Genomic DNA, 26309 nt, shown 5'->3' on the forward strand with positions numbered 1-26309 from the left:
TACAAGAAGCCATAAAGCATAAAAATTTGCCATATTTTATAGTCAGTCTGGGGACTAAGAGTATGCTTCCTTAAAATGGGAACTCTCACTTCCTTAAAATCACTTTGCACACTCATTTCCAGACCAGCTTTTGCTACTACTGTGTGGCCAGTGAAATATTCTATCCAAACTCTTAGCTTAAAAATTGTGGATACAGCAGAATGCTATCCATTAATATTGCCAGGTGGTGAGCAGAAACAACATACATAAGGAAAGGATTTAATTTTCAAGGCAAAGAGGAGGCAGGAAATGACCATCTGGGTTCAGTTACAGCTGCAGTATCAACATTGTTGGCCTGTTGATATCCTGGGAAGTATGTACTACAGGGGAATGAAAAAGAAAATTTTTGAGGATACTTCTAAGGGAAGAGTTCAATGCTCTCAGACCTAGCAACCCTAATGTCAGCTGGTTCAGGAAGAGAGGTAGCCCTGGGTGGTCAGACATGCTGACTCCTGGACTGTTATTTCTTTGAAGGCTCTTGGAGTTGGAGCAAACTATGTTCTCTGATTTCATACTTTTTTTTTTATGGTCTTAAATTTCTTATGCTCACTATTTTGGGAGGATTTTTAATGTTATGGGCTTGAACTACAAAAATCACTCAGGGACTTATCATAAGCAGTCAGTCCTAAACTACAAAGAAGGATGTTCAGGCTGAGAAAGGGAGAGGACAGAAACAGAATTTAATTTCTCACTGCATTCCCTGCTATATCTCCTTCGTCTTATTTTCTGCCAGTGTATGGCTCAAGCAGCTGTGTGCAGCTTGGAGTTGAATGAGAGACCAGTGATAATCAAATGCTACAGACAGAAATAAATAAAAAGAACACAGAAATAAAGGTGCTGTTGAACACTCAGAATCTGAATTGGCATTTTTCAAGACTACATACAGGAAATGAAAGATAATTGGTATCAACAACCATAACAAAGTCTTCAAAGCCAATAAAAACAGCATCCAAAAAGCTGGAAGTGGTTTTGTTGCAGCTGGTTGCACAGTGAAGTAAGACTCAAGGTGAGACATCAGGATTTGGGAAACCTGGACAACACGTGTAGTTCTTCATGTAAAACTGCACTAAGCAGTGCTAGGTGGAGAAGTACTAAGGCCTTGATTGCACAACTGTGTATGTTACAAAACCAGTGGCAATGCTTGTCCTCCAAATTCTTGTTTCCCAGCTGTATGTTTGTATTCTTCCATGTCAAACTTTTCTTTTTGGGGCGTATGTCTTGATATGCCAATACTATCAATAGATTTAAATATCAACCAGCCTGCTCTATGGGAACATCTCACCTCTCAGGCTGTGCGTTACCCTATTGCCAGTAAGGCACAGCTGGAGCAGTTGTCCAATACTCTGCTCTTGCAGTCTCCATGGTAGCAATTCCCATTGACAGAAAATGCAAACCATGCAGATTTTACACTTTAAAATGCTGCAGTTGAATGGACATCTTGAAAGCACCCACCAATCCCTGACCAAATCCAAGTTCCTTCCTCCCTTCTGTACTCAGCTATCCAGACAGCACAAGGATTGCCTCTCTCAGAGATGCCACAAACTGCAAGAATCCTGTTGCTGCACAAGGAGGAGTTGCCTGCAAAGGTTTTTCAGGAAAAAGAGCTACAAAGGAAGGGGTGGAGGAAACACTTCTCATGTTCTCCTGTCCTCATCAGAAAGCCTACTTTCATAGAAAAACTTGAAGCCTCTGAAGTGTTAACCTATGAGTCGTGGGCAAATTAAGATGGCCAAAATGGCAAGATACAAAGCAGAAATCCTTTTTCAGCAGAAAAACTGTTGAAACTTACAAAGTTAAATTTATTTGAGAACCTGAAGAAGTCAGCCTAAGTGCTTGGAGCTCAGTTTCCACAGTTTCAGTATCAAATCTGGAAATCAGTTAATGCTCTTGGAATTCTATACAAACATTTTACATTAATTTATGAGCTCTAAAGCAATTGATTATAACAGCCTTTATAAAATGAAGAAAACTCTTATAAGACATGAAAATTCACAATAGCAACGTTTTCGAATAATCATGTTTATGAACCACAGCACTGGGTCCTGAAATCCATGATACACCACAAAAAGTATTGCAGTGGCATCAAGAGCAACCTCAAGGGACATCTCCATCAGCCAAACCATATTTTGTATTTTGATGATAAAGCATTATAAACACTGCTCCTAGCACACATCAGCTACACAAACAAATAAAAATAAAACAAATAAAAACCATCTTGAAAAGCTTTTTCTAAAAGCTGTTTTTGACAAGATATTGTTGCTGATAGCGTCAAAGGCAAGGCAAGAATTATTTAACAACCGATCAGAGTCTCTCTGAATGACAAGGATTAAGTACTGCTCCTTCTCAAATAGGTCAGAACAGACTCGCCCATCAAGCTATATGGAATATATTTATGAATAATCAGCTTACCCTTCTGGTGACAATGGGGTCTAGTTCCTTAGGATCATTATGGCTGAGAGTCATGAGGTCAGCATTCAGAGTCCTGATACGCTGCAGTCGCAGGCGAATGTATCGTGCAGAAGTAAATTCCAACAGCTTCTGTGAAGGATCATCAGCACTAGGCCTACCATTGATCAGTGACGTGTGAATCTGGAAAGAAAGGCTGACTTAGTCACAAACATAATTGTAATTCATTTACCACAACAAGCATTAGTCTGAGAATCAAAACCACAGAATTTATCTTGTTTCCCAACAACTTAGGATGGTGACGCTTTAAACTACCTGGAGTTCTTTTTATTTCCCCATTGTTTATCTGCAGGTAAAATTACTGCTGCCTGAGTCACACTGTTCTGAAACCACCATTATCAGCTCATCATAGTCCCAAGTCTCCAGGACTTTTGTAGAGATAAAATAAGGAGAAAAACCAAGGTACAGTATCAGGGTGAGTCCCTGGGTCGTGCAGTCTTCCTTCCTCTCCCTTGCTGAGATAGAATATGTAACTCTGGCTATAAGCTCAATTTTGTCCTTACAGATTTCTCCTCTGCAAATAGAAAGATCTTATTACAAAGCACAGTGTGGTCCATATTTTTAGTCTGGGGTCCTACACCTAGCAGTGACAGGGCTGCACAATCAGCAAGTACTCAGTGATAAGAGAATGCAGTGGGAAGCCCACACAGATGACAACTGAAAGCAAGGGGCTGCCATCACAAAACCTCTTATTTAACCTACACTTTTCTTACCTATAACTGTGTTATTTAAAAAAACATCTAAACAAACTTGTAATGGAGGTCACATTCCCAAAATTATAATTTTGACATTTATTGATTAGCACCATTCCTTCTTAATATTCTAACATAGCGTGTTCAAAGATTTCTACTTTTCTCTAGCACATCAATTTTTCAACTGTAGAATAACAACTATGAAAACCAAAATGTTTCCCAGGTCTCATCCTGCAAATTAGCACCTCCTGATCTATTCAGCTCTTATAGAAATACAGAGAATTATTCTGCTAAACCAGGATTTATTCGAATTTTTTTAGATGTTTGACCAACTCGTTTTCAAAGACCAGTGTTGTGCTGACTTTAAAACCTTCCAAGGCAATGTATTCCAGGCCTTTCTGGCTTTAATGTTAGAAATGCTTCTAATATCTAAACCATGTTTTTCCTTTTTGCAAATTCAGAACTCTTCTTGGATCCTGTCACAGACATGCAGAAGAGATTTTTCCTCTTCATACCTATGTTTCATGCAACTGAAGACTGAACATGCCCACCACATCTCAGTTTGTTATCTTTAGGCAAATTGGTTGTGACATATTCATTCAGAAGTCATGTTTTCTGCTGGGAATTACAAGGCAGAATTGTTGCAGTTATTCAAATATCACTGCACACCTTTTACTGAAAAAAATACTCAACTGTAGATGAACACAACTTCAGCATGGGGCACCACATCCTACTCTCATCTACCTTTCAGTACAAACATAGAATTTGCTGGGCTTGCTGCAATCCTTTGATTTCCTCAGCAAAGAGAGCAGGACCCAACCTTAGCACTGGAATTTCTAACACTATGTTTGCTTTTCATCACTTAGACACCAGAGATTTAAAGATCCAGAAATGCCTGTCACAATCAATTGGCCTTACCTCCCATGTGTCATATGGCACTTCATTTTACATGGTCTTTCCTGCCTAATATATACTCTCGCTAATCAAAAGTAGTGCCTTCAAGTGATGAAATGTAAATTATGACATTTTTACTCTCAAGTTAAAAGCTTAAACAGTAGAAATTCTACTGTCTAGAAATTCTACGAGTAGAAATTCTGTAACAATACACTTAAATCTTTATAGAGACTGTAGAGGAATCTTAACAAGCAGAAAAAGGGAGAAACAGAAAGGATACTGACTAAGATACTAAAGAAGAAATACTATGATTCTCCTTGCACACTGCTAAATTTGGCTAATATATTTCTTACATAAGCTTATACTTATACTGGTAAAATATCAGATTTGGCAAAAAAATGTTACCACTGACATCCATATTTAGATATGTGGTCTCTTTACCCTAACAGTTATTTCACATCAAGACCCTCCAAGCTGATGGCAGAAAACTGGGATGCTAGTAAATGCTGGATACAAGGCAGACATTTACAGAGATCAGCTGGTTTGCTGGGACATTCTTAAGTGCAACAGATTGGCCAGAACAAATTCCAAAGCCCTAAATACATACATTTTCAATAGAATTCCAGGATTCACTAATGCAGGTTGTGAGATATTCCGTGCAGGCAATATTCCAGTCTGACAGACAATCCAGTTACAGAGGAGCAGCCTGTCCTTTGCATGACAGATTTTATGCATGTGTGTTGATCCTGCTGGAGGTCAGGAAGGCTCCCCAGAGGGATCTGGACTAGCTGGATTCCTGGGCTGAGGCCAGTTGGATGAAGTTCAACAAGGTCAAGTGCTGAGTCCTGCCCTTGGGTCGCAACAGCCCCAGGCAGTGCTACAGGCTGGGGCACAGCTGGAAAGCTGCCCAGCAGAAAAGGTCCTGGGGGTGCTGGTTGACAGCAGCTGAACCTGTGGCAGCTGTGCCAAGGTAGCCAAGAAGGCCGATGGTATCCTGGCCTGTGTCAGCAGCAGTGTGGCCAGCAGGACCAGAGCAATAATTGTCCCTCTCTACTCCCCCACTGAGGCTGCACCTCAAATCCTGTGTTCACTTCTGGGCCCCTCAATCCAGGAAGGACATTGAGGTGCTGGAGCATGTCCAGAGAAGGACAGCAGAGTTGGTGAAGGGTCTGGAGCACAAGTTCTGTGGGGAGCAGCTGAGGGATCTGGAGGTGTTTAGCCTGGAGCAAAGGAGGCTCAGGGGTGATCTTAAAATTCCCTAACTTGACAGGAGGCTGTAGCCAGATGGGGGTCGACTTCTTCTCCCAGGCATCATGTGATAGAACAAGAGGAAACAGCATCAAATTGTGCAAGGGAGTTTTAGATGGGAAACTAGGAAAGTTTTTTGCATAGAAAGGATTGTCAAGCATTGGAGAAGGCTGCCCAGGGAAATGATGGATTCACCATCCCTGGAAAGACACATATAGATCTACCACTTTAAGAACATGGTCTAGGAGTGAAGTTGGCAGTGCTGAACTCATATAGTAGGACTCAATGGATTCAGTGACCTTAGTCCTTAGTAGTAGGACTAATAGTTGGACTCAATGACCTTAAAAGTCTTTTCCAACCTAAAAGATTCTGAGATTCTCCATTATAGACAGAAATTTCATTCTGTCATTTTTTTGTGTTATGTTTTTCCATCACCACACTCAGAAAAAAAAAGTGTTTTGATAGTGTAGCCCAATTAATTATGTGTACCATCAGAAAAAAAAAAGAATGAGAAAAAAATGTCACTAAATTGAATTTCTGGCATCCCTGGAGCTGGAGTTGTCTGGCCTACTAAATGTGCATTACAAGCAGCACTGTTCCTATGCAGTCAACCTCCTACACAGTCAGTAAGGGTTTTCTGGTTAATTGTGTGGAGAGACAGGCTTAGATTTCTTTGTTCCATCTGGTCTGTTGGCTTTATGTTGACTATATATTGATCACATGGTCACAACATTGCAATAAACATTTTATTAAGGTAAGTGAGACTACGTTACTGAATTTCAGTGGGGTTTTTTTTGCTGTTAGTTTTAATTTTACATGAATGGCTACATACTGTTATATCTATTTTTTAACCAAGAAATAAAAACATATTGATTTCTGTGAAGCTAGGAGTTACTAGCACTCTCCATGGGATAACGCCACTCTTATTATCACAGTCATACATTATAGCCTTCATGATGGAATAACCACTGGTTTTAATGTATCATTTCATTGTGTGGTTGTCTCTCCGTAATAAATTACACAAGTACCATGAATAGAGTTTGTTAAAAGAAAGAACAATCAACAGCAAGACTGCACAACTCGTAGCCCTTTTAATTATGCTACATCCTTGAAACAATGCCAAGGCTTGTTTAGGAGTTCCAGCTGTGCCGAGCACATCAACAGTGCTAGCTTCTTTATCTCACACAACCAGGTGTTCCTAACACAGGAGTTTTCTCTACTAAATGAAAAAAACTGGCAGAACACAGAGCCTCTGTTATAGTTTTTCAGAATAAAGGAACTAATAATTCACAGCTAACTGCAACCATCAAATTATACAATAAGAGAGAACAAAAAGTTTAGTAATGGGAACACATAGAACAAAAACCACATTTCATCCCAAGATTTAGAATTTTGCTATACTACACGATGTAAAGATAATGCTAATTAAGAAGAATATCAGATGACCTGGTAGTGCTGAGGGTGATAAACTCTGTAACTGCAATTCAAATGTTTTCAAATTCCTATCACTCCATGTCCCTAATCACAAACTGCAACTACAAAAACAAAGATACCTCTCCGTGTTCCAGGGGAACTAGTCTGGAATAATAGGAGGTGCAGATCACTTCATCATCTCTCTTATAAGTTGGCGGCCCAATTCTTGGTGTAATATTGTAACGAGTTAAACATTCGGTATCACTAATTGCATAGTACTGCCATGGTCTGAACTCCGTGCCATCTATGGAGCGTTCCAAAATCCAGTTTCCAGGTCGTGGAGCATTAGCAGCTTTGATGATGACATATGCAACTTGAAAGACCTGAAAAAAAAAACACAAGAAGAAAATTTTAACACTTCATTGTACTGTGAAACACCACCAGAAGCCAACTGGGTAGGAAATTTAAATTTTAAAAGCAGTATACAATTTGCCTGGGCAGAGGGTAAAATTTGGTAAAGTAACTATGGATAAATTTTTTTCACAAATATTTGACAAGAGGTCTATCTAATTGTGTCCAGGGCATCAGTTTATGCTGATGTAACAGCTGAAATCTATATCTATACTGCACATTTCAGGATTAGTTGGGTATAACAATCTGTGGGAAATGCTTAGCTTTTCTGAACCACTGAGGACTTCAAAAAACTGGGGTTTGGTTGGGTTTTCTTGTTTGTTTTTTTTGTGCTTGGTTGTTTGGTTTTGTAGATTTTTTTTATAAATGTAGCCAAAAAAACCTTTTTGGTTTACAACATAGCAGGGAATGTAATCTTCTCTGTAAGAACATTTCTGATAAACTTTTTACACTCTATGTTAAAAACCTCTTTGCATTACAATTTCATCCTTTGTTGAAGTTATTTCAGCAGAAGACTACTTGCAGACACTGCTAAAAATACACAAAAACAAATAAGCTGAACATGACAAAAATAAGCACGATAACATAGCTAATATTCTTAAGTAACATTGAGATGTATGTGAACTATGCAGCTATCTTGACTATTTTTCTAACAACCCAAAGTGAAATCCCCATGCACACAACAGGACTGTTCAGCACTGCTGTGAGTAGGCAGGGCAGTAATTAAGTTCATATTACCTTTTAAATTACTTTGTCATACAGCCAGATAACCTGCGCTGGCCCCCAACTCACTGCAGCAAGAGACATGAACACTAAAGAGCACTTACTGCAAAGCCACCATGTTCTCCCTTATCCAGTACCTGCTACATCACCTCAATCGAAAAGGCTGCGTTTGCAAACTCATAAGACTTCTGTGTAGGAGTTTAATGTTTCATATACACTGGAGTAACAAGCCAGGTCTAGATGAAAGAAAAGCTCTGTATTATTCAGCCATCTCAGAGAAATGTATTTCCACTTGAGCAGACAGCCTGGTTGGCTGCTATTATCATCATAATTCCTGCCTGCATATGCGGTATTAATACTGTGTTGAGGTCCAATCTGGCTGCAATCAGTTTTTTCATACATTATAAATTTAAATTTTTAGGACTTTTTTTGTTGCAATACAGATTAAAGACAGAGCAAGAACAATACTTGCCACATGAAATCAGGTTTTGATTTTGCCAAATGGGAAAATAAACTCACATAAATAAATAGTAACTGCATTGTGTATGCAATTCAGGAAACTACTTTTGAAACAAAATATTATTTAAGTGAACAAAGCTTTGATTAGAAGATCTTGCACACACAAGAAGGAAAAAAAATGGTGATATTTGTCTTCAAATGATTCATTACATATATCTTTTAAAAAGTAAAACAATCTTATTTTTTTATTAAAGTCAGACATAACTTAAACTGCAATATTCATTTGGTTTGACTTTCTTTACAGGCACTCCAGTTTTATCCTGTTAAACACCAGTCAGATACAAACAGGACATTTCTAGTTGTTCCAATAAATATGAAAATTTACAGAAAATGAGGATTTTACTGTGACCTTTCAGCAATGCAAGCAGTTGCAGGCAAAAGGAGAAGTCAGGTCACTCTTCAACCAGTCTTAGAAATAAAATTCCTCTGGGTTTTGTGAATCTTTTGTTGTTTCACATGGTCTTAAAATTTGATCAAAGTTAAATGAAAATCAAGAATTATAATCCAGCTTCAATGAAGAGAAGAGAGCCTTTTAAATAAAACCTACATCATGCCAACAATCTCCAACTGAAAAATAAAAGCAAAAATACATGGCTTTAAAGGCACAACATACACCATTTGGGCAGACTTCAAGCCAAACAATTATATTCCCTACACATAACCCGGATTTCATTGATTCAGTTAGTGGTATTGAGTTTTGCACTCAGTTATGACCAAGCAGAATGTGGTGTATCATCATTTCAGTAACCCATTTCATGTGCTCCATTTCAGTATGTAACAGGAGTTGCTTGTATGGGTATTTTCTCCATCACAAATGAGAACATCACAAAACTATTAAAACTAGAGAAGTTTTATCGACTGGGCTTAGAAACAGCTATGTACTTCCAAGTTCCTTTGAAGTCAGTAATCCTTCTCAAATGCATAAAAGATGCAAATCTGGAACCCAAACCTTTTTCAAATACCCTGGTAAAAATCTCCCTCAAAAACTCTCATATGTCCTTTATTTATTTTTTTTCCCACTCTACTTGCTGTCATCAACTAAACTGCTTCCCTACTTATTACACAGTTGGCTGAACAACAAATGATCCACTTTTGATTACTTTGAGATTTTTCAAGACCCATTATAGTCTGCAGCTGATGTGGCTAGTTTTAAATCCAGTTCCAACTAGTAACAATGAGCTATCCTTCATCACAAAGTAACTGCTGCAGTAAAAGGTATTCACAAGATTATGCAAGTTAAACTTATTTTAAATATCAAGTTCCTTGGTGAGGGGGCAGTGGAGGGAAAAGCCAGTTAAATATTAACATTTTCACAGCAACTGCACAAATTCAATGCACAATTCAACTAATTAAATCTCCTCTCAACTCTTCCATTTATACACATAGCTCACGGGTATCTCATTTTACTTCACAGGTAAATTTACAGGATAATGAATATCAACAACTTCAGGAAAATTTGTAAGCCCCTGAAATAATATAGGTTAAATAAATAAATAAAGGATTTTGCATAAATGTTCTCAGACTGGAGAAGTCACAAGACAACCTACCAGGAGGAGCTTTATTCTAAGGGATTATGTTTCCCAGCAAGGGAATGAAGCTGGAGGAAGGGACCAAGGTGTCCACAGTGCTCACAGATGAAGACGTTTTAAGGAATATATGTAGGTAGGGGTTTTTCAGACCTTCTATCCTACAGACTCTGCAACCCATAATAGGTCAAGAAGTCCATGTAATGAAAACTGATTTTCCTTTGAGCACTCTTTTAAAGAATTTGACTTTTATAAGTTCTTCAAGTTTAAAGATCAAAGGCAGTTTTTTTATCACTTTCCACATTCATTCAGTGCCCACCAACCAGCCACGTGATAAACCTGAGCAAGAGGTAATGATTAGCATTCTTTTATTTGACTGTATAACTTTCTCAGAACTAATTTCCTTATTGAACTACAAGGGTAAAAAGGGCAAGTCAAAGCAAGTTAGCAATTCCCAAGCCATATATTAAAAGTGCCATTTTACAGGTATTTCAATTCTGATTTTTAAGATCGGCCAAATAAACTTCTACTAAAAAACCTTTCTCGTAGCTGCAATGCCAACAAAACAAGAAATTTCTGCTTTAATTAGACTTTCTAAAAACCTTGTTTCCCGGAATGCTGATCCAGCAACACTAAATGCATCATTCTTGAATACTCTCAGAATAGGAGACTAGATGAAGGAATGTGTATCAGCTTATATTTTTTACAGAAATATCTTTTTAAGAGCTAAAGACAGCTTCATCCTCTTAGACAATGAAGCCTAGCAATTGTTTGCAACATTTTTCTCTGATGATTCTGTGACGTTAAAAGTGCAAAATACACAAAATCCAGCAGAACTTCTAGTCTCATTAATTATCTTTTCCTCAAGATTTTAATTATATGCAAACATGTATTTGGAATTGAAGGTAAATTTTATTGTAAGAATGTACAGATGAACACCCTGAATAATCAGTTTTACAAAGCCAAAAAAGCTTTTAAGGAAGCTTGCCACATACAATAAATCAGCATTAGTCCTGTAAAATCAACAGTATACCATTTTTGACATCAGCAAATCATGTATCTTTACAGAAACCTGTTCTTGCCAATTGATTTCAAGATGAAAGCTCTGGAAAAATCATATTATAATATTTACATTCTTTTTAACTCTGTAATAGCAGAAACTACAAATTACTCCTACATCAGCCTCTGAGCGGTAATCCAGTACTCATAGAATATTCATAAGCTATGACTTAATCAGAAATGGAGTTTTTTTCTCAACTCAACTTAATATTAAGGGTCTTCCAAGAAGAACTAGTCTTGTTTTGCAATTTGAGAACATTTTGATATACAAACATCTGCCTTTCTGCTACACCGAGGACACAGAGTACATTTAAATACCTTTAGAAGTCCAAAGCATGGCAATAAAACTGAGGTAAGTAGTCTTTGTTTAATGGTGTCATAGTGTAATATTTTACAGCTGGCTCAATCACACCAGTAAAATATATTATAGCCAAGATTTATTAGAATTGTAATTTCACAGTGTAACTGCCCAGAGGAGTCAAACTCAGACAAAAAATGCTGTTTTTATAAAAAACCGCTGCTGTGTATTTTGTTTCTGTAGAACTACCAGTGTAGGAAGCACAAGGTCATAAATCAAATCTTAGTGTCTTGTACATCAATCCTACACCTCATTGTTACACTGCTCTTTCCCCAGTTCTGGATCATTCCCATACATTTAATGGAAAGGGGGAGGAGGAGGCAGTGGTATAGGGTGTGGTAAGGAAAGATTATCATACATGTGGATCCTGGGAAGACTGAAATGCACACTAGAATAAATGTACCTAGTTATGATGTATATGAGCTAGAAAATCATTATATAAGCACTCACTATCCTTATAAAATACTCTATTAGCTACAAATAGCACAGATTCTGCAAAGGAAAAAGATAAAAACAGCAATATCAGTACTGGTTATTAGCTACAAATAGCACAGATTCTGCAAAGGAGAAAGATAAAAACAGCAATATCAGTGCTGGTTTTATTAGCTAGCCCTCTTTTCTTACTGACAGCCCATCAAACTACTCTGTAGTACAGCTGGGTTTAGACTAAATAGACTAAGAGCAAGGTAGAATATTAGCCAAAAGAATATCCTCTATTCCCTTCAACTTGAAGCCAAAAGATGAATAGTCATAGAGGTTCACCTAGGAAATTTGGAGTGGAGTCAGTGTTCACCAGCTATGGGAATCTTCCCCATATTTGCCAGCCAAGAGTATGTTTCAGCACTTACCAAACCAACTGCTTGGATTATATCTCTAATATCTCTGTACATTGATAATAATACCAAGAAACAGTCAATTCCTCTTAGTCCTAGAACTTCTAATAATTGCTAAAAAAGACCACCCATAATGACCAGATTTTTAACATCAGCAAAAAGTATGAATATATTCTATACTCCAGCAAAGAAAGTTGAAGGACTGACTTGTTTACTTTAGTATGGTACTTGACAGATTTAATGCACAACGCTTGAAATGTAAAAAAAACCAAAAAACAAAAACACACAAAAAAAAAAAAACCACAAAAAAAAAAAAAAAAAAAAAAACACCAATGATGAAGTTGTGCTGAACACCGGTACTGACTTTCAGAAATATTTTTACAGGTCCTATTTTAAGTAATTCTGAAACAAATGTATGAAGTAAACAATTACTAAAACCACTAAGGTCCTTCATATGCATATCTTTTGTGTTTTCTTTACTTGTGCTGACTGGTTTAAAGTAAGCACACCAAGTCAGCTCTAATAACTCACTGACTTCAAGCAATCTCTATTAACCAAATCCTTTCTCACATAGCAGTAATTTACATTCAGTTTGCATAGCCCTAGATGCCTTCTCCCTCAAACTCTCTAGGGAAAACACACAAGAAAGGCCCCTTAGGGGAAACTTATCAAATCAAATTAGTGAAACTGAGCATGGGTCAGAAAAGGAAAGATATGTATTTGTTAAAACATCAACACCACTAAGACTGAAGAATAAATTATTCAGAGGGCAGCACAGCTGGTCTGTTTCCAAAGTGAAATTGTTCCAGGAGGATAAAAACTAAGGCATCCCCTCCTTCATTTTTCCTTCCTGTTTGTCCATTTACAAACCAAACATAAAGTTAACTCTTCAAACAACATGAACAGCCTATCCAACCTTCTGTCACTGACAAAAGGCACCCTGTGATCATTATCCTAACAGTTCTGCTTTCTAATTAAAGAGTAAACTAGGCACCTGCTGAATCTATGCTTTGTTTGCAAACATCAAAGTTAAACCCTCTGTTTTAATCTTGAAAATAACTTTTAAGCAGGGTGTTGAGATCCTGCGAAAACTTCTTACCAATTCTACACCTCAAGTATGCATTTCTTAAGCTGCATTTCTTAAAGCTGCTTCTTCCAGAGTTTGGAGGCATCCCCATATTAATAAGGAATTGTTGAGCTATGATTTTTCAAACAACTTAGGTAGGCCAGCATATAGATATGTTCAAAGCAAAACAACAAAAAAAACCAAGAAAAATATATTTCTTCACCAATTATTTTGTCTATTCTTGGAGCAGGGTAGGAGACTTCTGATTCTTGTATATCTAGCAGACAAACTTACAAATTAGCAAATGTCCTGTACAGTTTAGCATGCTCCTGTCTAAGAATGACAAATCCCTCCAAGTTTGGCCATGCCGAGTGGCCAAAACAGAGACCACCAACTTTTGCCCAGACAGTTCTGGGTGCCCCAGGGTCACAAATCACTGTTTCAGAAATTCAAACCCCAGCTCTGCAGAACAGCAGACAGCAAAAGTTCCTAGAAGATATAGTTTAGAACATTTTTTTCCAGTGCTCCTTTCAACAAGATGATGTTCAGAATCAGCCAGAAGCATCCTCACATATAAAATGTGTGCTTTGGCCAATACCCCGAAAACACTCATGTTTAAAAATAGGTCCTTGAAAACACAGACTTCAAGTAACTTTTAAAAAATAAAAGGTGGAGGAAAACAATATCATAGGACTGCTGGGGGGAAAACAGAAGCATGAGGAAAAGACAGAAGGTTACACAAATCTTCTTTGTCTAGAAGTTACCACGACAAAGGAATTGGTACAGATGGAATTGGTTACCAAGACAGAACATGGATGAGAGTTTTTACTAAAAACTTTTTTGTTTTATCTAAACACAGAAGAGCTGCAATCAATTTATATTGGCTTGTATCCTACATCCATTGAATTACACTCACATAAATGTTACTCACCTGCCTTAAATCCAAAGTGATGGTGACCCAGTGGTATTGCCTTCCATTCTGAATGCTAGGACTCTGCCACCAGTTATTGGTACCATCGATTGCACTGGAAATTGGGTGCTGCTCTGTTTCAAAGCAAAAAAATTAAACATCTCTTGAATATAAATCTCACTGAACTTTTCTGACCCAGCACATTTGTTCTTTCACACAAAGAACAATCTCTCCCCGTCATAAAGAAGTAAAAGCTGAAATCTGCCCTCAGACAAAATGGTTGTCACTGGATCTTGCAGTGCTCAGTGGTGATATACGGTGCTCACGCTTTGTCAGCCTTTTGCTCCAAGGTAATTTCACTCACATAGTACAGAGACTAAAACCAAAACATATTTGACTGCAGTACACTCTGTATTTAAGGGGAAGGGTTAAAAAAAGACACAAAGTCATGAAACAAACAAAATCCAAAACATGTGAAGCTTGCCTTTGGGATTGGCACTGTGACTGTCACAGACGCGGCACTGGGCGTTGCGCAGGGGCCGTCCGGGGACGTGCTCCACCAATTTGCAGAACATCTCCGGTCCCTTCTCCCCGCAGGTAGCATTGGTGGAGATGTGAGCATTGCTGGCCAGGTTCAAAATGGCAGGAAACAGGCCTTGAAAGAAATAATGTTTATCAGCCACATCATAAGGCATGCAAAGTTGGCACCCTGACAGCAGTATCCCTGTTATTTCACTCCACATTTGGATGCTTTATGCTGAGGAACACAAGAGTTTGCAAACCAACTCTCCCAGTTACTAAATCTTCCCTTGCATAGTGAATTGATCAAAACCTGGGGGACAACTGGCCCACTGCCAGAATCAAAGAGGGATTATAGAGCACACACTCAGCTGGTGCGGAAATCGGCATTTTACACAAGATTTTTGCAGCAGCAACACCGCTGGCCTGAACAGGACACTCCAGACTTGAAAGATTTAAGGATTGAACTTTAGACCTTTGCTACAGGCCTCTTCTGCAGTCCTTGTAAAGTCTAAGGGATATTTTGCTTGCCACTTATTAATCTTTATACAAACACTTCAGTGTACTTTCAAACAGTTTTGCTCTTGTGCACTGGAATAATGTAGCAACAGACTAAGTTTCAAGATTACAGCTACCTGACCAGGAATCCTTCACTTTTTCTAAAAGGAGTAAAGTTTTACTTTGGTTTGAAGGCTACTGATAAAATTTCTAGAATACTGTATGTGATAGAAGTTAAGCACAGTTTCTCAATTAGCTTCTAGCTGTCCTTCATGAGCTAAAAAGCTTTTATTTCTTGCATGGTTATGGTGTAACAGAGATACTCCATTTCCACTCATAAGTAACTCTGAAAAAGAAGCAATTTTGGAAAGAGAAGTCCTGTCTTTAGAGATTCAACCCAGTGGGCTAAAATCAAAGCTAGAACATTGGTAGGTATGGCACATTAAAAATGCCTCAAGAATTGCTTGTGTTGCAATAGTAAAGTATTACAATCATTTGTCTTCTGTTAAAAGGAAATCTGAAAAAAATAAAAATCAAGCCATATTTGTAGAAATATATTCCTATTCCACTAGCAAAACTGTATGAATTCTTTTACTTCATTATCCACAATTTACATCAAAAGAGACTGCAATATTCAAGTTTTGCTTTCCTTAGCTGTTTATACATATAAATATCTCAAATGTGGGTGCCAAGAGGAAGGTTCCAGGCTCTTTTCAGCACTCTTCAGCAACAGGACAAGGAGTGATGGCCACAAACTAAGAAAGAAGTTTCACCTCAACATAAGGAGGAACTTCTTCACACCAAAGGTGGCAGTGCAGTGGAGTGGCTGCCCAGAGGGGTTATGGAGTCTCTCTCTGGAGACATTCAAAGCCCACCTGAACACGTCCCTGTGTACTGTTCAGGGTGACCCCGCCTTGGCAGTGTCATTGGACCAAATGACCTCCAGAAGTCCCTTCCAACCCTAACAATTCTGTGATTTAACAAGGCTACATTCAATATCTCTTTCAAGTATCTTTGGCCAGTAATTGTATTACCCTAGAAATCCTGGAGAAAAGTTTCAGTGTTATTTAACACTTGCCTTCAGCTATTGAAAATTTGGCTAAATCCTCACCCTCTGCACCACCGTATGAATAACAAACTGTGTGTTTTCAATTGTGCTACACTTGAAATATAATAGGAGGGAGATAGAGCTTTTTTTTTTTTTTTTAATCCTGACTTCATTTATGGTAAATCCAGACTAGGTTAGATGCCTTGTTCTCATTACACCTAAATCTGATGCAGATGAGGATGCTGAAGACATCCTAATGACTACTCCAGTGAGGCTCTTCTGCCAGTAATATATTTTCTGCACAGGCTTCTCTCACCTTGTGCACTATGTGTGTACATCTCCGGATGTAAGGCTGGAGCCAAAGAAGAAATGCTGCCTCTGTTTTCCTACTCAACAAGAAGACTCAGTAGTGGAAGAGGGTACCATTTTTAACACTGTTCTCCAATTATATAAAATCTTTCTTATTCAGTAATAATTACTGTTCATGCAGGGATCTACCAGCCTGTCTTCATGAACTATCCATTACTTCCCAGGTCACCCATTACCGTCACTCACACAGTAGCCCTGTCATTTCTTTCCATTTGCTACAGTGAAATAATTTGCCTCCAACAACCTTCAGTCAACAGACTTGTGGCAAAGGACTAGCAATGCTATCTTATGATGAGTTTTCTGGGTCCCACAGACATAAAAAAAAAGAGCACTTCAATCCAAGTGAGTTGCACTGGAGTTTTGCCCCAGGATCCAAATAAAAAGCAAGAGGTTGTTAGCTTTGTCCTGCAAGGTACTGCATCTCTTCAAATCCTAGTTGACTATGTTCACCTCTGAATCTCTTTACCACAATTAAATTTTAAGGCAAACTGCAGAGGTGCAGCCACTGATTTCAGGCAAGATCAAGGATAGTGCTGGAGATGATTTATTAGGAAAAAATAAGCATTTGGAACAAATTAAATTGAAAAAAGGCAAATTTCAAATAAACGAGTTACATCTTCAAAGAACACTGTTCCTCTTTATTATTTTAGTAAGGAGAGCCAGGTACTCAGAGTTATGAGTTCAAAAGCTCTTAGATTCTGCTCTACCAACCTCCCTTCTCCCTTACTTCTCCACCCCCCTCCCCCCCAAAAAAAATCAGAAAACCAAACATCTGCTAAGATATTTTTATGCCTTGTAGGAAGCAGTAGGTATGATAAAGATGAGCAACCACAGAATCAGTCATTTAAATGAGCCATTTACACATAAACAGGTGACTGTCATCATATCTTTGTGTGAAATGCAAGTGGCCATAACTGACATAAAACTCCATCAGAAGATAACATATTTCATTAAACTGAAACTTTAGTGAATGCTATCTGCATTTTTAAGGCCATCACAGCATCATTAAGCACTTAGGAAAGGACCTCTGAGATCATGAAGTCCAACCTCTGATTACCACATCGTCAACAAGACCATGGCACCAAGTGCCACACTGAGTCATTTCTTGAATACCTCCAGGGACGGTGACTCCACCACTTCCCTGAGCAGTCCATTTCCAATGTCTAACAACTATTCCCATGAAGAAATTCTTATCCTCAGGTCAAACCTGAATCTCCCCAGGCACAGCTTAAGGCTGTGTCCTTTCATCCTGTTACTTCTTGCCTGGGAGAATAGGCTGACTCTTGCCTGGCTACACCCTCCTTTTCAGGTAGTTTCAGGGAGTGATAAAGCCTCTCCTGAGCCTTCTTTCCTCCAGGCTAAACAACCCCAGCCCCTAAGTCCCTCCTCATAGGACTTACCCTCTAGACTCTTCATCCATTTAACTTCCATGGTTTTCTATCTAAAGTACAGCACAAATGATAGATTAAATTGGATTTATTATATTATTCCCACTAGAAAAGAAGGCAAGTGCTCCATGCAAAACCATAGGAATTACTGCTTAGCATTTTGCAAGAGACTATGGTGGTCCTGAGAAAAGCTGGAAGAATTTTTAAACTAAGCTCATTTACTTCTAACTGCTGGCCAGCCCTTTTCATGGTAAGGTGAACTCTTTCATTATTTTCCCCCTACCCAGATGCTCATTTGCCTCAAACCAGAGATTTGCACACACCCCAGTGCCAGAAAATTAAGTGTATAGATGTTAATTTGACCTTGAGAAAGAATAACAATTGGTTCACTACAGCTCAGCACAAAAGCTAAGCACAATGTTTTCATTAAAGTTCAAACAAGTTGCTCTCATTTGTAAGGACTTGGTTTTAGCCACATGCGTGACTAAAACTCAGTAAGGCAGAACTGAAAATCTGAGTGGGTACTCTCAGAATACGTCATTCAGAGCTTTCCTAGAGAGACAAAACACCCCAAGCTCAGAGGAAGTGGAGGGAATTACATTCCTAGTAAGGTGACCTGCAATGTGAATAGCGCAGAATTTGTTACATCCACACTCTACATTGTTCAATCCATCAGGAAATGACAAGAAGTAATTACGAGGTTAGATGGATTTGCTTTATGTGCAGCTTAACAAGCAGACCTTATGGTGAAGGACATAGCATCAGTGTCCCAGCAAAACTCAGGAAAAAGGCTTGTTCATAATGAAGCCAGTTGTAACATTTTCAAATGATGAACAGCTGGTCAGCATGGAGTATGCCACGTAAAAAGGCAAAAAGCTTTAAGGTGGATGAGGCAATTTTTATTTTATGTGCTTCAATATACCTATTGACTCTGATTCTCCAAATTACCAGGGACAGGTGGAGCATGCAGCTTATTGAGGCAGATTCAAAGTACTGATAATTCATGCAGGTCATCATGGATTGCTTAAAAGACATCTCCAGCCAGGACAGCTATCCTTCTATTGTAAAGTTAGTGGTTGAGCATACAGCCTACATTTCTTTGGGAATTATTCGACTTCAAACCAGATTATACAGAAGTCCTCACAAGTTCCTTGTTGCTGATGTAAATATCATCATCTTTCCTGGGGACTCAAGTTAATTCTTTGTGGGTTTGTAGGCTTTAACTTAGTTACATATATAGACTACCAAGTACCCTGAAGTTCTCAACAAGAAGCATTTCAAGAATTTGGGACATTTGCAGGATTCTGGTAACTCTAACTGCAGTCAATGCATATTTGTTGCTTCATTCTGAATACACCTGATTTATTGCACACAGGCAGATCACAGCAATTATAATCATTCCATATTGCTGTGCAATGAGTCTGACATATCTGGACTTACTGAGCATTTTGTCCAGCTCAGATATCCTGTCCAGAGGACAGAGCAGCATCAGTGCAGTCTAACATTAGACTTACTCTCCATGCTCAGCCCACAGCACATATCCATCACTAAATGCAAATATGAAAATCATATGCATTTGTGTGCCATCTATCAAAGGCTTTTTAGACATACTTTTTTCCCTTCTCTTTAAGTTTTCTTAATGTAGGACCCTTGGCTGCATTTTGTACAGCTAGATCTGAACAAAACCCCAATTGCATTTTCTGATTAATTATTATGTTCAATCAGAAAATTAATAGTATTTAATCACTGTTTTTTGGGTAGAAGACAAGTGGATTTGTGTGTTTTGGCAAAACACATGCATGATCTGTGTTTTTGACCATGTTAAACTGTATGAATCCTCACAATGTGACAGACAGAGTAAAACTACTTTTTACAGATGGAACGTGAAGGGAGACAGCCCCAAGAATAAAAATCTTCCTCACACAGGCATAACTGATTAATATAATTTCTGACAGCCCCAAGAATAAAAATCTTCCTCACAGAGGCATAACTGATTAAAATAATTTCTTTTATAAACTGTTGCACAAACAGAAGGATGCACATGAGAGTTCTAGTCTACATGAGCTTCACTACGCCACCAAATATATTCCACAAGCACAATAAAGATAATATATTTTGGTATCCAGATCAACATTGTAAGGATGGCAAAACTCTTACAGAAATGTCACGTTTAAGACAGCTTCTTCCTGAATCCAGATTCACGGATCTGTCTGATATTTCTAGAAAGCTTAGGGAAAATTAGGGAGGTATTTGTGGTTTTTTTGTGTGTGGTTTTTTTTTTGGTTTTTTTTTTTTTTTTTTTTTTTTTTTGAAGACAAACTAATGGGATGGGAAATGAACAGAAAGGATTATATGAAGCAAGCCAAGGACTGAGTTCAGAAAGTTTCCTGGATTGGTCATCAGTGTATATAATGAAGACTCTAAACCAGACTTCAGTGAGCAACATCGAGACATTCAGTGATGCCAACAGCCTGATTTCCCTCTAAGTTTTTTGCCTTCTTTTGTGCTGAGTGTAATAAAGCAGTAATTTGCAAGTGAACAAAGTAGATCTGACTTAAAAAACATAAAGAGCTGATGTGTTCATTAACAATGAGCTTTTATTGTGTCATTTTTCAGAACACAGAAATACTTTAAGGAGTCTAATTTCATTTGCAAGTTAGCGTTTTTTAAAAATGTAGAGGCAAGGCAATCAGCAGCTCATAACAAGATGGCAATGCTGAAGCTTGCTCACAAGCAGTGGATTCTCCCTTCACTGAAAACATTTACAGAGTACACAGTTATTCAGAATATTTTGATGCACTTCAGGAGAACAGAATAGACAAAATTTAATAAAATGTCACAGCATTAAAATGTATAAAATATGTAATAGCATTGTATACAGAAGTTGAGGTCACATTCTTTACAACATTTTCAGACTGTTTTCAAGCATGGATTTAATTTAGTTGTTCTGTCTTATTCAAGTTTTGGATTAAATGAGTTTACTAAATAAAATTCCTGGAACTATCAGGCTTGGGTTCAGATTCCTAGCCTGCTCGATAGACTTACCCTCATTATATTTTACCAACAAGATACTCTAGTTTAACCTTCTCTTTACACTTTCAGCAGAATCCTACCCTGTAATCACATCAAATATCTAGGCTGGTTTCCCTAAAATAAATGGGCTGAAATTGATAACTTCTAACTACAGGAATTAAGGTACTAAATCTCTGTTCTTACAGCCAGCAAGAAATGTGGGTTTAACACTCAACCTGCCTTATAATCCACTTTGTGGAGACATTGCTCAAAATGTGTTAGCTGCAGCATTAATCCACTTGAAAAGCTGAAAGTTTCACCACAACTTACACAATAAGCTTAGGTAGCAAGCCACTAGTCAGAAATTGTGAAAACAGATCACGCCTTTTTCTGTAGCTCACCATAGAGGAGAATTTCTGCTAGCAAAACATCAAGTTTACAGGATTTAACTATGCAGTATGTTGAGGGTATTTTAGAACATCTGCAAACTTTAATTTGTAATATTTAGATAAAACTACTTCAGATTTATAGAAACTTCTACCATGAAAGAACATTATCTTTTCTTAAAACCCATTCTCTATTTCTTCTCATACTGTAGAGCAAAGCTGACTAGTGTATCAATCACAGAAATACTAGGTAGTGAAGATTGCATTTACTTAATTGCATCAGTTTTTAATGTATGAACATGGTAAGTTTGTCTGTTCTTAAGAGCTTCCAATGAGGATATTCCTCAACATCCTTGACAAGTCTATTCTGACGTTTTATCACTTTAAAAGTTACAAATTTTCAGGTCTCTTTGCTGCATTCATCTTCATGATCTTGATTACAGCTTTTGTTTATCTGAGCTGTTATCACACACCCTTTTCCAGACTATGTAAACAACCCTCTCAATCTTTCTACAGTCCATTTTCTAAACTTCTTATCCTTCTGAATTCTTGGCAGTTTGCATTTTTCCAACAGTGTGGATCCTCAGACCTCATCAGCACCAACTGGAGTACAATAATGTCTTAAATTCTTGATAGTTTTGTTAACACACATGAGAATAAGTTTTGTTTTTTTTAGATACTGGTGTTCTGTTTGCATTGCACACCAAGGTAAGTAAAAGATCCTGGTCTGTTGTACCGCAGAGCCTGGTCACTTACAAAAAAAAAATATACTCCACATCAGACCCTGGGATGAGTTCAGGTTATCTGTAAAACAGATTACTTTGCAGCCATTTGCTGAACACTCATCCACTTGCTTTCAGAACAGTCTGCTGATTATTTTACAGCTCTGACCCACTCAAGCTTTTACAAATCACACCTAAGCAATTCATCTAGTGTGCCAGAAAAAAAGGACAACAAAACAAGTTCATTACACTAGTCAATGTAACAAAAAACATTTTGTTTGAACTCCCCAAGCTGTTAGAGCACAAACAAGCTACAGAGGATGAAATCTTGCCCCTTCTTCTAAATAGCAAAGTCTTCTCTGCCAAATATTTTTTTCTGCAGTTGCTTATGTGCACTCAGCATTATTAATGAGGGCCATAATGCAGACAGGGTACCACAGCAAAAGCATTTTACCTACTGTGGTCTCCCTTAGGCTAGATGATGTGCTAATTAGTATTCTGTGCTCAGAGATGCATTGAAAATAATTACAACGCTGCAAATTAATAAAGTTAATAAAGTTATAACACCACAAATTAATTAAATTCCATCAAACTCAGACTGGAAACAAAGCAAGCAAAAGTTTGCTCATTCAAGAATGAGCACCAGCTGCATTTTTCTCCCACAACTAGTTTCCTCAATATAGTTTGTGAAGGTTAAGGAGCAAGTGTCTGGCATAACTTGCATGTCTTCCTTAAAATTCCCAAATACCAGCATATAGCCAGGCTGATGGGCCCAATGTAACAGAATTTGAACAAGGTAAAAAAAAAAAAAAAAAAGTGCTTTCTTTTCCAAAGGAGGGCAGAAATCCTAAGCTCTAAAAAATTTTTAAATTTCAAAGTGTATGAAGTATGCTATATACAAAATGATTGGAAAACTAAGGAGAGGATAAGGCTGAAAAGACATGGTCAGGGTGCAGATGCTTGAAACTGAAGAAGCTCAAGTTTTCAGCCCCAATCAGACATTCCTACAAATGTGCTACTTTGTTTCCCAAAGGAATGCACATCATCTTTGACAGCGTGAGCATAAAAATACTGGTAAATTCAATAGGTTTCATAGCTTACATCCCAGCCATGAATGTGGTTTCTGATATTATGGCTTGGTCCTTTCACAGATTTCAGAGATTTGAGGAAAAAAATAATTTCCTGGGGAAAAATAAAAAATTACATCACAGGTATTTCTAATACCTTCAATTTTGACAGTAACTTACTGCTTATTTCAATCAGAACAAACTAAGGGGTAGTGGAATACAAGAAAACTAGATTTCATGCTACTCTTCAGCATCAGACAGTACAACTTGATATGAAAGGTAAGTAATTTTGAGTATTCTATCATGCATTTCCAAATTACAATCAATATTTCTTCTGTCAAGTCATGTCTTGCAAGTATTGATTTTTGTTATGCTGTTGGCCAGTTAAAGAATCTGCCCAGAAATTGTCACAGCATTTACACCAAAGCAAAAGAGCTACAAGCTGACAAATGGGCAGGCTGCCAAGGAACAACAAACCTGCCAGACCATGAAATTAGTTCTTTCTTGTTCATCCAAAGCTTTTTCCACACGTTAAGGAGTCTGCATCATTGTGCTTGTTGGTTTGGGGGTTGTTCTTTCTTCTACCAGTACACTAACTTTTTTTCTGAAGTCATCAGTTGGGAACAACCTTTGCTCAAACTTGAAGTAAATACAAGCCACAGCTATTAAAGACTTCAGTGTCTTGTCAGTTTTGCTTATATGCTGCCTAAAACATAATATTAGCTTAGAGCAACATAACAGAAGTACTGGCAGTGTGACTGGCATGTCAAAGACTAGGGACCTCAGTCACTTGTCACTTATGATGTGCCCCAATATCAACAAAACTAAACATTTTTGTTCTTACTGATGTAGGACCCATAGTAGACTTCCCTCACACCCCCTTAATATGATTCCTCAAATAATATCTCCCCCTGAACTTCTTTTCTATCACCAGTTTTCAACCTGAAGCCACTGTCTTGTAAATGAAAATCCTCTTGGGTTTAATCCTAATTAAATTTGCATGCATAAATGTGCAACCTCAGTTTGCACACCAAATCATTCATTAAAATAAAAAGGAAGTTATGACCCAAGTATATATTAGCCTTCTTCTGATTCTAAATTTCCATTTATCAATTGCAAATTCTGGGACACCTGAGCTTGAGAAGAATTTTAAAGGTTTAGAGGTCCCACTCACTTCAGTACTGTGACTCAGTATCACAACCAAACAAAATGCTACTACTTTTTGCTCTGTGTAAACATTAAGAAGGTTAAAACAGTTAGAAATGTCCTTGAGTCAGTTGGCATCACCTTGTGATCATAAATGAAGTAGGTCCATTACAAAGTAACTCTGAAATGGATTTTTCACTTAGTGAAAGCTTGTTATTAACTAGCTGTACATAAAACCAAAATTTATTTCATTTTCCTAATTTAAAAAAAGATTTGTCACTTCCCTAAAATTAGAAATTTCAGCTGTGTTAGATGAAACTAAATTTCTATTTAAATTTAGTCAAATTTTTTCATTAATTAATCAAAGCTATTTCAAGTTTAAGAGGCACCTCAGAACTACCAGCTCTCCTGTTTTCAGACACAGGAAGAAAAATGTTTTCATTCCATCAGGCACAAAGCCATTATCAGGGCATATGCAGCCCTGTATCACTGCCAGATCTTCCTGGGTAGAAGGAAGCACATTTCCTCCAGCTTGAATGGACCTGAAAGGATTTGCAACTGTGTAACCCCAAAGACATGCAAAGCTTAGTCATTCACTGATCTCTACTGACAAGATTTAGCAATCTCTAATTTTCAAGGTTAATTGGGAAAAAACCTATTGGGGTTTTTTTGGGTTCTTTTTTGTTGTTGTTTTTTTGTTTTGGTTTTTTTTGGGGGGGGTTTGTTTGTTTGTTTTTTGTTTGTTTCAGTAGTAACCCACTGCTCAACATGATATAGAGGTAGCTTTCTGCTCTTTGCAAAAAGTAAAATATATCCTGCTACTTTTTTTTCCCTAGGCATTTTACTCTAGGCAACAAAGTAAAACGGCAAATCACCATGCTTTGTTTGGTCTTGCATCTGCTGGTCTCCACGCACACAAATTAACAAATCTACAGGGCACAAACAGCAACTATTTAAAAAAATTAATACGGAGTCAATTGTTGCACATTTTTTATGTTTCAAACTCTCACCACGTGCAAATTCTTATTTCATTATTTTACAGTAAATGCCTCCATGAAATTCAAAAACATTTGTGTCACACAGGTTAAAGTCCCAAAAAAGTGTAATTTTAAGTACCCAAAAAACAAGGGGGAAAAAGAAAATAATATTTTAAAAAGTTGTCTTCTGTACTGCCATTAATACTCAAGAACTCAGCCACTCGCATGGAATTTTAATCAAGTGTTCTGAAAGTATTTTGCCTTTGGCCTGAAAACAAGAATGATGCATTTCAGCCCAAAGCACAATTTTTAAGGAAAATTTTAACAGACTGATAGTTCAAGTAGTTTAATTTAAAATTCAGCAATGTTACAGTGATACTAAAATAATAGTGAGGCACAGTTGGATCCTGCCTGAAACACCCCAAACATTTTTTGCTGATGACTGTGGGAAATGCAGCAACATGGGTAGAGCTGCAGAGTGGGCAGCTAATTTCCCATTGTCCTTAAGAACAGAAAAGATAAGGAGGGCTGCTCACATTTTAGAGAGATTGTATCATCTGTAGATATTCTTTGGTATACAAAAAGGGTTTTCGTCCTTGGAGCAGATGTCCTGTCTCTTCCCTGCCACTGTACCACCAATAATCCTCTTCTGACCCTCTTTCCCTATTACTCCTGCAGGATTCTCAGCCTACCAGAAACACCCAAACTTGGATGTGTCTATTACCACTATCAGCCATGGCAGTACAGCAACAAGCAGATCTTTCCACCAAGTACCCACAGTAGTCTCTGAGCAACCTGACACATCACTGGAGCTAAACATCAGCATGGCAACCTCTGACCCACACCAAGATACCCACTGAACACAGCTGTCCACCAGCAGCTGTGTTTTGTACTTATTCCTTCACCACTGCCTTTAGGTCACATCCTACTGCTCATCACTATGGAAAGATACTCAATTCATCTGGAAGTTCCCCACCACATCACATACATCTCTTTCTCATTGCCTGCCAAGGGTTGCCT

At 37.8% G+C, this 26309-nt stretch overlaps 1 protein-coding gene across 1 annotated transcript in view; it reads right to left on the reverse strand.

The window, feature by feature from the left end:
- LAMA1 (laminin subunit alpha 1) overlaps nucleotides 1-26309 on the reverse strand; it is a 98567-nt gene that overhangs the window by 62936 nt on the left and 9322 nt on the right. The window contains exons 2-5 of the mRNA XM_068192012.1: nucleotides 14642-14812; nucleotides 14179-14291; nucleotides 6893-7135; nucleotides 2449-2628 (exon numbers count right to left, since the gene is read on the reverse strand). Of these exons, the coding sequence (XP_068048113.1) occupies nucleotides 2449-2628; nucleotides 6893-7135; nucleotides 14179-14291; nucleotides 14642-14812 (707 nt within the window). The remainder of the gene's footprint in view (nucleotides 1-2448; nucleotides 2629-6892; nucleotides 7136-14178; nucleotides 14292-14641; nucleotides 14813-26309) is intronic.

Source organism: Anomalospiza imberbis, chromosome 1 (genome assembly GCF_031753505.1).
Source record: "Anomalospiza imberbis isolate Cuckoo-Finch-1a 21T00152 chromosome 1, ASM3175350v1, whole genome shotgun sequence".
NCBI classification, from domain to species: domain Eukaryota; kingdom Metazoa; phylum Chordata; class Aves; order Passeriformes; family Viduidae; genus Anomalospiza; species Anomalospiza imberbis.